Source organism: Phalaenopsis equestris, unplaced genomic scaffold (assembly GCF_001263595.1).
Source record: "Phalaenopsis equestris unplaced genomic scaffold, ASM126359v1 Scaffold001268, whole genome shotgun sequence".
Taxonomy (NCBI): domain Eukaryota; kingdom Viridiplantae; phylum Streptophyta; class Magnoliopsida; order Asparagales; family Orchidaceae; genus Phalaenopsis; species Phalaenopsis equestris.
The window spans coordinates 119,925-132,654 of record NW_018165707.1 but is presented as its reverse complement, the minus strand read 5'-3'; the positions used below and the strand labels follow the sequence as shown (position 1 = coordinate 132,654).

Below are 12,730 nucleotides of genomic sequence, written 5' to 3'. Positions count from 1 at the left end.
GATTGTTATACAAGTAATTATTAAAATTTAGATGTTAGAATTATAAATAGATAAGAATTAGGAGGTATATATATAAATCCTCATAAATATTTTTATCTAAAAAAAATGTTAGCATCCTTTTAGTTATTACATTATTGTAGTTTTTCTTGTTTCTTATCACGACAATTTTTATGAGACAAAAAAAAAATATGCAAATCGATGTGTGATAGTTATCTACAAAATATATTACTGATTTTTTTTTATTTGTGTTTTTTTTGTTTTGTAAACATACCCTAAATCCCTACCTAATTTCACCATCAAAATTTATTAAATATTAGCCCATATTTGAAATAGGGCATTTACATACATACCATCCATGTTGTGTCCGTATGCAATAATTTCTCCCTAAGAAAAATTATTCCATACAGATGCATGCGCTGTCCGATCCTGACTGTAAATTACGGTCAGGATGTATTTCGGTGGGCCCCACCTAAATTTTTTTTTAAAAAAAAAACTGAAATAATCCTGACCGTAGTGATCTACGGTAATAATTTCTTCCTAAGAAAAATTATTCCATACGGATTGGACACCGCAAGCATCTTGCGTGCGGTGTCTGATCCTGACCGTAAATCAGCTGACCGTAAATCAACTGATTTACGACACCTGATATACGGTCCCGATTTCGGTGGGCCCCACCTAAAATTTTTTTTTTAAACTGAAATAATCCATATTCTGCCGTCAGGCTCGGCCGCCGCATGCAGAGATGCATGCGGTGTCCGTATGTAATAATTTCTCCCTAAGAAAATTATTCCATACAGATAGGTACGTGCGGTGTCCGATCTTGACAGTTCGGTGGGCCCCCCCTAATTTTTTTTTTTTTTTTTTTTTTAAAACTGAAATAAGTGTCCGTATGCTATAATTTCTCCTGCCCTAAGGGTCTGCCGCTTAGTCTCAATTCGTGCAAAAACTGGAAGGGAAGAGGAGAACAGCATCACGTCGAGAAGCCAAGGCGGACGCAACTATGGCGATCACGAAGAAGAAGATTTGCTTGGCATTCGTATCCATCACATGCCTTTTAGCCACCATGTCTATCATAAAGGTTCTACGCCTTCCGTGATCTGTAATTTTTTCCTTATTTGCTGTTTTTTTGCCACAGTAATAGTCAAGCTCTATAGTGATATAATTCATCGAAATTAGGATTTATGCTTGTTGAATCATTTTAACTAATTCAACTCATCAGCGGATTGGAAGTTTTCTGGCTAATGTTAATGTGTGATTTTACAGCAAAACATTAAGGTCCAGACAATCAACCCTGCGAACACTGAAAATTGGAGGTGTTTGGCGATGAGTCCTGAGTAGTAATTGACCCTGTTTCTTTGCAGCTGAGCTTTTCTTGTTACGGATATGCTTGTTTCATTGATACCTTGATATTACTATGAACTAGATATCAATGCTTTTAAGATGGCAATGTTATCTGTCAAATTGTTGTTTATTTGCTTTAATGGCATCTTATTTGAAGTAACATGTTATTTATAGCAATTAACAATGGCTACATTTTTCTTACCATTTTCTCATTCTTTTTTCTTAAACGATCAATATTTAGGTAATCTTGCTGGCGTTCAATTTGGTAGTAATATAGATTACTTTAATCTTGAATGCTATTTTTGTTTAGATAACACCAATGCGAGAGATAATATTATATCAAACATTATTTATCATAAATAATATAACATTTCATCGAAGAGATTATTAAACTAACCTTGAATCATCTTTGAAATTTTTAATTTTTGAAGCCTTTCTGATGCTTCCTTATTAGGAATTATGATTCTTAAATGTTGCTGGCCTTGTTGCTTCTAAGCTCAAAACCAATTAAACCAATTTTGAATGGCTTTAACCATTATATGTCATTATTATCTAATCAGTGTTTGATCCATTTATGTATATTTTTGCACATGTTTTTGTCCATAACTTAAAGGTCAATTTACATAGTGAAATTAGGTGTCAATTGATTTTTTGTAATTTCTCATCAACCCATGTTGCAAACTTGTCCATCTTCATATTCATTCTTGCATCCCTAGTTAGCTTTTTTGCTTGTTTAAATAAACTGGGAACTAATTATCTGAGTAACCATTTGCTTTTATTTTCTTTATTCGTATGATCATTTTATGGCTTGTATTGTGTAGAAATGGATATTTATCTTGTCTGCTTATACTGTATGATTGAAATTTCAGGCTAATGCAACCAAGGATTTGAAGGAAGTCACACACAAGGTTTTCTTTGACGTGGAGATTGATGGAAAGCCTGCTGGTATGTGAAATATTGTAAAGATACATCATTTGCCACATTTATTTAAGTTACAATTGTGCTTGAAGCAATACATATTTCTTACTGCATTTTTTATTGCACTTTTATGGATCATCGGGACTAGTTTTGGTATGAACATCTTTTTTAGCATATTTTCAATAGTATTGATTTATCATATATCTTTTGCAAGAAATAATAAAAAATTGCTAATGCCTTCATATTTGTTTATCATATGTTAGGATATGACGTGATAAAGTTGAATGGTGTATAGGATTCCCAAAACTTTGAATCATCTTTTCTTTATGAAGTTGAATGTCCATTAGGTATAGTTGTACACAGTGAACATTGCAAAGATTTATGTCAGACCATGAAATGTGAGCTTTAGCTTTATATTACTGTAGAGTGGCGTGTGATAAAAAAATGTTAAGCCTAGCTTGAATATTTTGATATGCAGTACTTTGGTGTTAATTCATGCATCATGTCCATTTTCCTTACATATATGCATTGTATATATATATACATATTGAAAATTTTAAGCATACTTTATTTGATAAGGCAATGTCTTTCTCTTCCTTGATCTTTCTCGTAATACCACCATAACAAATTATTTGCCTTAGCCTTGTGTGTTTTTTAAATATAATTAAACTATTATGTTCAATATTTGCTTGGTTGTTTTACACAATAATCCAACTTGAACTAAATTATAAAGATGATCATGGGATGCTCATAACATCAGGATGAACACAGATCTCACCTTTATCCATTAATGATATTTATAATGATTTCCATATTGATATATTCTTTTATTCCGATTCTATTACATCTAGTTTGTAGTATAAACTCTGCATGTTCTTATTTGTTTATTTATCTATGACCTTTGAATTGATCACCATGTTCATAACTAGTTTGTCTTCTAATTTAAATTAGTTGATATTGTTGTTTTATTTTAAAACTTCGTATCAATTATTTGCCTTGGCCTTGTGTGTTTTTTTATATAAGTACAACTACCATGTTTAATTTTTGTTTTGCTGTTTTACAAAATAATCCAATTTGAATTAAATTATAAACATGATCAATGGGATGCTCAATAACATCAGGGCAAACACATAATCTTACCTTTATCCATTAATGATATTTATTATGATTTTCATATTGATATATTCTTTTATCTTGATCTTATTATGTTCAGTTTCCCTTATCAACTCTGTATGTTCTTTTTTGTTTATTTGATTAGTAATCTATGAAATTTGTAATAATCACCTTGTTCATAACTAGTATGTCGTCTAATTTAAATTAGTTGATATTGTTGTTTTAATTTAATATTCTTGTTTCATTAATTTGAAAATGATTTATTAGTAATTCACAAACTTTTTAATAATTGTCAATGTTGTCCGTACATTCTATAAACAGGTCGCATTGTGATGGGTCTCTTCGGTAAAACTGTACCAAAAACTGCTGGTATTTTCTTATCTTTTTGTGAACTTTTTATTATAAGTAGTATAGCTTTATCTTTATTAGTTCTTAAGTTTATTTTTTGGCCTTTCTTATTTTGGCAGAGAATTTTCGAGCACTTTGCACAGGTATTGATCTTCCTTACATTGCTAAATTAAGCTTGAGTACGTCCTTAGCTCCTATGAAGTTTTTGTTATCACACAATATTTTTAGGGTGCTCTTTGATCAATGTTCCATTGGGTATTTACTCTTTTTAATAGTTTCTTGTTTTCTTCCCTTTGAAATGGAAGGTTGCTCATCCTAGGATGTTTAAGATGATTGAAGACAGTGGTTTCATAATGAGAGTTTGATGTGTTGTCTAACAGGGATGGTGTTTCAAGTTAGAGCTTGCTATATATTTGTGAGAAGAGGGCATTGTTTTGATGGAAGATATTTGAAATAAGCTTTAAATTATTATATGGAAGTGCATATTGGAGAGGCAACAAAGAGGAGGCTTGAATGACCATAATGTGGATAAATAGGTCATGCCTATTATTAGAATTATTTAGTTATTTCCTAATTTATGTATTTCCTTGTTTATATATTTCCTAATTTATGTATTTCCTTGTTTATGTATTTCTGAGTTTATGTCTTTCCTGTTTTATAACTCTTGTATCCTGTATGTATATCTCTTTTGATATCAATAAAATTATCTTGTTGAATTTTAACGCGATATCAGAGTAAAGTATCTAACACTAGCTACCGCTGATACAACATCTTAGTCGTCGGCACTTCATGTAGACTTCTCATGCAGGTTTTTCTGTTGTCGACTCCCCTTTTCCCTGCTGATTCTCCCTTTGCTGGGGCCTTACCCTGCAGATTTCAGTCCCGACTTCCCTGTAGTCTTTCCCGACACTAGTTTTTTGAAGATTATTGCTGTTGTTTCTTCTGGCAGGTGTTTCTAGTCTCAACACCTCCCTCCAGCCGGCCCAATCAGCAGCCAAATCAATCCACTGCAGGACCTACCTTCGCCGACTCTTCGTCTTGCAACCAAAATCTTTCTATGTCTCGACATCCCAATCTTACCTTTGTCTCGGTCGGAATAATGGAGGAATCCACCACCGAGCCTTTTTCCGACGATGTAATTGAGTCAACAAAAGGATCAACACCGACCTTAATCCCTTCGCAAACCGAAGGACCTAAAAACCACATGAACTTTTTGATCACCACCTATAAACTTAACGACTTTAATTTTTTCTAATGGTCTCAAGCCGTGTCATTGTTCCTCAAAGGACGCGAGAAATTTAACCATCTCACGGTATGATTCATGAACCTTCAAAGGTTGTCCCGACGTTTGTAATGTGGGAATTGGAGAATTCCATGGTCATGTCGTGGCTGACTAATTCCATGGAGACTTTGATTGGCTGTTCGTACTTGTTTCTTCCATCTGCAAGTGACTTTTGGACTACAGCTCATGATACCTACTCTGTTGCAGGGAATTCTGAACAAATCTATGAGGTTTCTAAGATCCAATAGGCGAAATAGGGATCAAGGACCGTGACACAGTATTGCAATGACTCAGTTGCCTGAAGGATGGAATGCGATCTCAACTATGACTACACTCGGGACTCTCCGACTGATCTTTCTCTCTTCCAAAAAATTATGGTAAAGGATCATGTGCTTCAATTCCTGGCAGGCCTAAATAAGGATCTCGACGAAGTTTGGGGTTGTATTCTTGGTCGGGATCCCCTTCAACTCAGGCAGCATTCACCGAGATTCGCCGCGAAGAAAGCTGGAGACTTGTTATGCTTGACACCTCCACTCCTTTAGTCGAAGCTTCCGCCTTAGTTTCCATTAGTGCTCAACACCCTTCCACGCCATGTGCTAATCATTCTGCATGTGATTTTTGTCACATACCCTACCTAATCACTTCCATTAGTGTAGGAAGCTCCTCGGGAAACTGACTAATAAATCTTTGGCCAAATCTTCCGCTGCTAAGGGTCTCGCTACGAACTCAGAAATCACGCCAGTACAATCGGCTCCCACTTGGAACATCTCAGAATCACTAAACTCCACTCAGAGTCACATGGGGCACTTAATTAAGCTGCTTGGATCTAGTCAGTTCTCTTTCGGCCCATCGACGTCCCATGTTTGTCAAGATAACATTCCTATAACACTCACTGCTTTTGCTTCTTTTAGTCTGCGGATTATTAATTCAAGTGCATGGACTACATGACCGGATCTTCTAAAGTTTTCTCGATATATTCTCTCTGTTCCGGTAGAGATACTATAAAAGTGCTGACGACTCTTATAGTTCCATTGTGGGTAAAGGGCCTGTTGTTCTATTAGCTAGGCTTACTCTAGAATTTGTGTTACACCTATCTTTGCTGAAGTGTAACCTCTGGTCAGTCAATAAGTTGACACGTGAACTTGATTGCATTGCTCATTTTTCTCTTGGTGTTTGTGTCTTTCAGGATCGTCGTTCAGTGAGAATGATTGGAACTTGTTAAGCGAGTAGCCAGACTCTACTTCTTCCAAAGGAAAGATATTAATGACGAGGACACTCCATCCAATAGTTGTAGTTTTTCCCTGTCCACTAAATGTTCTATTATGCTTCTACATTGTTGTTTGGGTCAGCCCAATTTTCAATATTTAAAATAGTTGTATCCTTTGATATTTACTAATAAAGTCTTTCTATGTTCAAATGTGAGTTTTGTCAGTTAGCTAAACATTATCACGTTCCATATCTATCCTACTCTTACACTCGTTACGCTCCTTTTTCACCTCTCGAATTCTAAGCTACACCAATAAACAATAGTTCCTTACCTTGATTGATGACCACATTCGAATGACTTAGGTATATAACTTACAAGATAAATCTGAAGTTGTGGTCATCTTCAATAATTTTCATTTCTTCATTTTGACTCAATTCAAAACATCAATTTAAGTCCTTCGGAGCGACAACAATTGTAAAATTTTTAACCCTGTATTGGAAGAATTCATGGTAAGTCATCCTCCATCATAGCTCCTATATGGGTACTCTTAAACAAAATGGGACAGTGGAGCGAAAAATTTCACACCTTCTCGAAGTTGCTTGTACTATTACGTTTCAATCTAATGTTCTAAAATTGTTTTGGATTGATGCCGTACTTTCCATCACATATTTCATCAATTGAGTCCTCACAAAAATTTATAACTTCTGGACCTCGTTAGCCCATAAGCGCCTTGACATTTGTCATGCTGTTGATTTTGTAAGTTAGTTCATGCCTGACACTATGAGCACCATTTGACCGCTATCCATCGGATTTTCCAAAACTTAAAAGGCACTCCGGGCTCAAGCTTGTTATTCTCTCGCCACACCTGTCGCTCTATTGTAGTTTATACAGATGCTAATTCGGCTGGGTCCGTCCATGATCGACAATCTACCTCGGGCTATTGCTTCTTCGTGTGGGGAAACCTTGCCAATTGGGAAAGCAAAGAATAGTCGGTGGTTTGCTGAAGCCGAGTTTCGTTCTGTCCTTGAGAATATGTGAAGCTATCTGGTTGCACATCATGCTCCGTGAGTTATGTATGCTGGTGCTGGTCTCTGTTCCTCCAAGTATGTAGAGATTGACCTTCACTTAATTAAGGAGAAGCTATATTCCGGGGAGATTTGTGTTCTGTTTGTCCCATCCAAGTGTCAGCTAGTAGATATCCTCACAAAGAATCTTCTTCGGTCGTTGTTTGACTACTTCGAATCCAAGTTGAACATGATTGACATCTATGATTCAACTTGAGAGGGAGTAATAGAATTATTTAGTTATTTCCTTTCCTTTCCGGATATTTCCTAATTTATGTATTTTCTTGTTTATGTATTTCTTAGTTTTTGTATTTCCTAGTTTATGTGTTTCCTTGTTTATATAATTTCTAGTTTACGTTTTTCCTATTTTATTGCTCTGGTATCCTGTATTTATACAACTTTTGATATCAATAAAATTTTTTTGCTCAATTTCAACCCCTATGAAGGAATTTGGTCTATGAAAGAAAGAGGATAGTTCCTCTTTTCTCTAACCTTTTAAAATCAGAATATTCCATTTATTTACATTAAATTCTATGTTCTTGTATGAATATAAAGCAGATTGGTTTCAGACTGCTTTAACAGGTTGGTCAACTTGGTTGGCCCTTTGTGGGTATATTTTTGTAATTGTAGGTGGTGCTTCTGACTATCTAGGGCAGTATGATTCTCATCAACGTTAGGCATGACTTTGCTCAATACTTTTATCTAATTTCTAGCTTGGTCATATTTGAATTAATTCATAGCAAGTTTTGCTATTTTGTTATAGTACACAAAGATGCTTCTTTTTTAATAAAAGATAGTTGTAGAAACTTAGTTTCATTATTAAAAATAATTTTTGGATAGTTTGCTATGAGTGGTGAATTATCATTGTCACACAAGCCTTACTTCATCTAAGATACATCTAGGAAGTATTCGAAGTATAATGTGCATTGATGTTCATGTATTACACTTTATGCATTGGCATCACAACCCAGAGCGTTTTGGCTTCATTGTTCATTTTCCATGTGCTATTCCTTTTTATGCAGAAATCTAATTATGATAAATGGAATGGAGATTTGAAGCCAAAGATAGATTATTTATCCTACTCTGTAGAGCTTATTTACCTCATATGGTGGACCTAACCATCTCAAAAGAGATCCCAAAGCTTTATAGCAGCTACTAGGCTATGGATCTCGGGCTTAGGCTCTTTTCATAGATGCACATTCTCTACAACTTTATGAATGTTGATTTACTTATAAGGAAGCTTGCTTTACTTTTACTATTTATGCGCATGATAGTTTTTTTTTTTTCACAACACATAAAGCCAACAAAACTATTTTTGACAAAATAAAAAACTAATAAGGGTCATATCTATAGTAGATTGTAGCAAACTCCACCTTAGCAATTCATTTTTTTTAATTGTGTTGGGTCCTGTTTACCAACCCAAAGGAAGTTGAGGAGGGTAAGAATGATGCGAGTAGAAAAGAAAAATCCTATTAAAAGGCTCAAAGATGTTTAGGAGATAGAAGCAAATTTCAAAGCCTTTAGCTGTCTCCAAACTCTGCTGTTCATTGACTGGGACCTAGAGTCTCGAGCACTATAATAAAAGCCGCAGGATGAGTTGTAAATGTGATGCATATAGAAAACTATTAAAAGGGATACAGTAGACATGCAACTTTAATATAGACTTGGATTTGGACTTATTCTTGCTGTTGGCTGTCGAGTGGAGTTGTTGGGTCCCCCCCCCCGTGAATATTGATCAAGTATCTTTTCCCATTGTGGCCAGCAATTGGGCTGGTTTGAGTCAGAGAGTCTATTGTTAACTTTGAGAAAGTTTCCCTTGAGCATTGTGGATGTTTTCCTTTGAAGTTGGCATGTGAGTCTGCCTATTCTTATATGGGCAGATGCCTCCAACTTGTTTGGGGGCGTCCTCTTTAAAGTTCGTTGATGAGTTCATCTCTTTATTCTTTTTTTGTAAAAATCTGTTAATTACTACGTCTTCAAGTTTATAACTTATCAAAATTTATAGTCAAACCAAAAACTCATGATTTTGAATGATTCAATTTGTAATGATACATTCTTATTAGTAATGTGTGTAAATTTTTTTAGAAATTTATTTATTGCTTATTTGGAGTATAGATCTTTGGAGCTAATTCATTGCAAACCTTAAATGAGTTGTTTTTCAAAATTTTTATAGCAAGTCTGTAAAAATTAATCAATAGTTGATTTGTATAACTATAAGCCTGAAACCTATACCAAATTCGATTATAGTTATTTACCCTACAAATCAAGTTGGCGTATCAAGGTAGTGCTTGAGATATATCTGTGAGAATAGGACATCATTTTGATGGAAGATATTTAAAAATAAGCTTTTAATTATTATATGGAAGGGCTTATTGGAGAGGCAACAAAGAGCAGGCTCGAATAGCTGTAATGCAGATAAATAGGACGTGCCTATGAAGGAATTTGTAATCAACGCATTTTTAGCAAATATAAAGCAATTCTGTTGATGCAGTGCACATTTCACTATGTATAATTATATGCTTGAAACATATACCAAATTCGAATGATCTTGTAAAAACACAAATAACAAGAATAGGTAGTATATCATTCATAAAAGACTAAAATCATCCACCCAGAGTAAACTTACAAAATATAAAAGAAATATCAAACAAATGTTCATATTTATAATGCATAAAATTGATAAGCAAAATCATGGAAACTTGAATACTGATGGCGATTCTAATTATTTGCCTTGATATGATAGGTTAACATATCGAGTAAAACTGAAGATTGTCATCTATGCATTAGATGATCTGGCTAACTTCACACACCCTCATCCATTAACATTGAATCGTAACCATTTTTTCAGTCTAGTTATAGTTGCCATCATCGCTAGCTTCTAAGCATGAATAGGGCTGATCCTGTGAGCTCAAATCAGGAAAGGTCATGAAATATTAGTTTGGAAGTTTCTTCTAAAAATAAGGATAAGTCCATTCTCTTATTCAATTTGAAAATTCAAGGCATGGAAGCGCCATTAATGACCAATAGCTGAATACGAACAATAAATATTACTACGTTTGGCATCAATTCCCATACCTTTTTCACAAACTATTCAGTTTCAGGACACGCTATATGGTACCTCTATCACATTTTGAAAAATATAATTATAATGATATGATTAATCAAACGAATTAAGTACACTGTTAGATGAATGCATGTTGCTTTTGATAGTCCTGCTGGAACTTGCTTCCGAGCAACATAAGAAAAACAAGTGTTTCCTGGCAGCCTGCGAATGCTTCCAGTTGGCCACTGCAGCAAGCACTTACAGCAAGCCTACTGGAAGTAAGTTTCATTTAGTTATCACTTTTTTTGAAACAATAATGAGATCAGAAAACATGTAGTTATCGGTCTCTTGTAAATAATAAAACATAATAAATATAGATGGAAAGCACACAATCTTTGATAGGAACTCAACAAAACATGGTTTTTCTGTTAAGCTCTTATTACTAATTTACATTATCTGAATTTAAAAATTGGACTTACTGAGTGCTGAAGGACAATTTAGATATTTCCATTTGGTCAGTAGTACTTTCTTTGTGAATCTTGAGATACATTTGTGGGAGTAAAATACTCTAAATCAGTATACATCTTGTGCAAATCTATTTGGTCAGTAATACTTTCTTTCAGAATCTTGAGACACATTTGGGGAGTTTGATATATATTTTCTTGTGCTTCTCGAGATACATTTGTGGGAGTAAAATACTAGATTACTAGTCTTCATGCAGTAATAGCTACCATGTATACTGATTTATTGTTATTTTAATTTTTGAGCACTTTAATTCTAAATAATTAATGTCTAGTATAATTTACTAAGCATTTATGCAATTGACTACTCAGTATTATTTTATCTTTTATTTACAATTCTTTTTTATTTGTCACTCACGTCTCTTTTAATTCTTTTTATAGAAACAATTTCTTAAAGGAGTGGAATGGAATAGTATAATGAATCAACAAATGATATCTACTATTAAAGAAAAAGTTAGTTATTTAAATGTGTTGTTTAAGTTCACATATGATTTATTTTTATAATATATTACTTATAATGCATAAATTACGTCATTTAAATTATATTTAATTTTTTATATTATGACATCATCTGGGTTAACCCTATTTCAAACTTTGAGCCTTAAATCTCTCCCTCTAACGGTTAAATGTTCAGTCCGATTTTCAAAATCTTGTTAATTATTATAATTTATTTTGTAATTTTTAACTTTTCTTCTTTCTAGACATACATAACATGTGGCCTATGAGAACAATATGTCTAATAGATTAATTTGATTCCTAGTATTAGGTTGATAGATTGGTTTGGCATGGAATCGACATTAGTTCGGATGTGGTTGTTTTCCTGACTTGAGTTTTGGAGTAAAATGTATGGCTAAATAAGTCAACTTAGGGTTGTTATCGATTCACCTTGTTCCCTAATTTGTGATTTTCATCCAAATGAAGTAAAAGTTAATACTGATTTTCTATTTAGCTTCATAGGCTATCAATATGGGATTTAGTTTTCTACCTAGATAAAGACACAAGATAATTTTTGTAGTTATCTCGTAAATATCACTTACACTAAAAATTGACTAATTAAAGGGTTACTTCGCACAAGGGGCAAGCACACTTTACCTTTAGTTGGCTTTGCACATAACAATGTGAGCTTGAAAATTATTGGAGCCAAACTGGACTAATTTGAGATCATACTAACTCATTGATGATAAATCTATACATAGATACCTAATGTATGTTATTTTATTTAGCTTTAATCGGATATAAGTTTGAATTTCCTCGTTCAATCCCATGTATAAGTTGGACATAAGATTTCTTGAAGTGTGATGCATGTGTGATAGATAGTTGACACAAAGCTTCCCGCAGAGGGCGTTTTTGTGATCCATGCTACACTACTGTACCGCAAATTCCTCAGGCGAGTGCAGCTTGGAAAGGGCCAGGAGGGCCAGTTGACCCTTCCTTTACGTGAATTTCCCTCCTATTTGGAGTAGGTCCAATCCTATTTAACCAAAGTCAATAAATATGTCATTTTTGTATTTTTACGACATTTTTTGTGTGAGTTTGTTTAGAACAACCTCCAGCATGCATTTTCTCCCTTCAAGGGTTGTATATTAGGATTTGGGTGGTGCTTCGATTGTATTATTCTTCGTAGGTAATGATTATCTTCCCTATCCCCTTCCACATCCTCATGTTGCTCTCAATTGTTGTACCGTGCCACTGTAATCTCCCTTGCCTCGATGGTTGGACCGTTGTCTAGCCATTCGTATCGCTGCTACCATCCGAAAAACAACACGCCTGTGGTTTTCTTGATGTCCCGCCACCCCATAATTGCTGCCACTCCCCAAATCTCACTCTAACTGTTGTTATACTTGATACCAACTCCTCAGGATAACTGCCCGCTGTTATTCCTGCCCTCCCAGC

The 12,730-nt window shown here is 34.4% G+C and overlaps 1 protein-coding gene across 1 annotated transcript in view; it reads left to right on the top strand.

Moving 5' to 3' along the window:
- The first annotated feature begins 909 nt into the window (after nucleotides 1-909).
- LOC110033724 (peptidyl-prolyl cis-trans isomerase CYP19-4-like) overlaps nucleotides 910-12,730 on the top strand; it is a 23,486-nt gene continuing 11,665 nt past the window's right edge. The window contains exons 1-4 of the mRNA XM_020737783.1: nucleotides 910-1,078; nucleotides 2,211-2,286; nucleotides 3,694-3,741; nucleotides 3,840-3,863. Coding sequence (XP_020593442.1) covers nucleotides 1,001-1,078; nucleotides 2,211-2,286; nucleotides 3,694-3,741; nucleotides 3,840-3,863 — 226 coding nt within the window. The 5' untranslated portion in view covers nucleotides 910-1,000. The remainder of the gene's footprint in view (nucleotides 1,079-2,210; nucleotides 2,287-3,693; nucleotides 3,742-3,839; nucleotides 3,864-12,730) is intronic.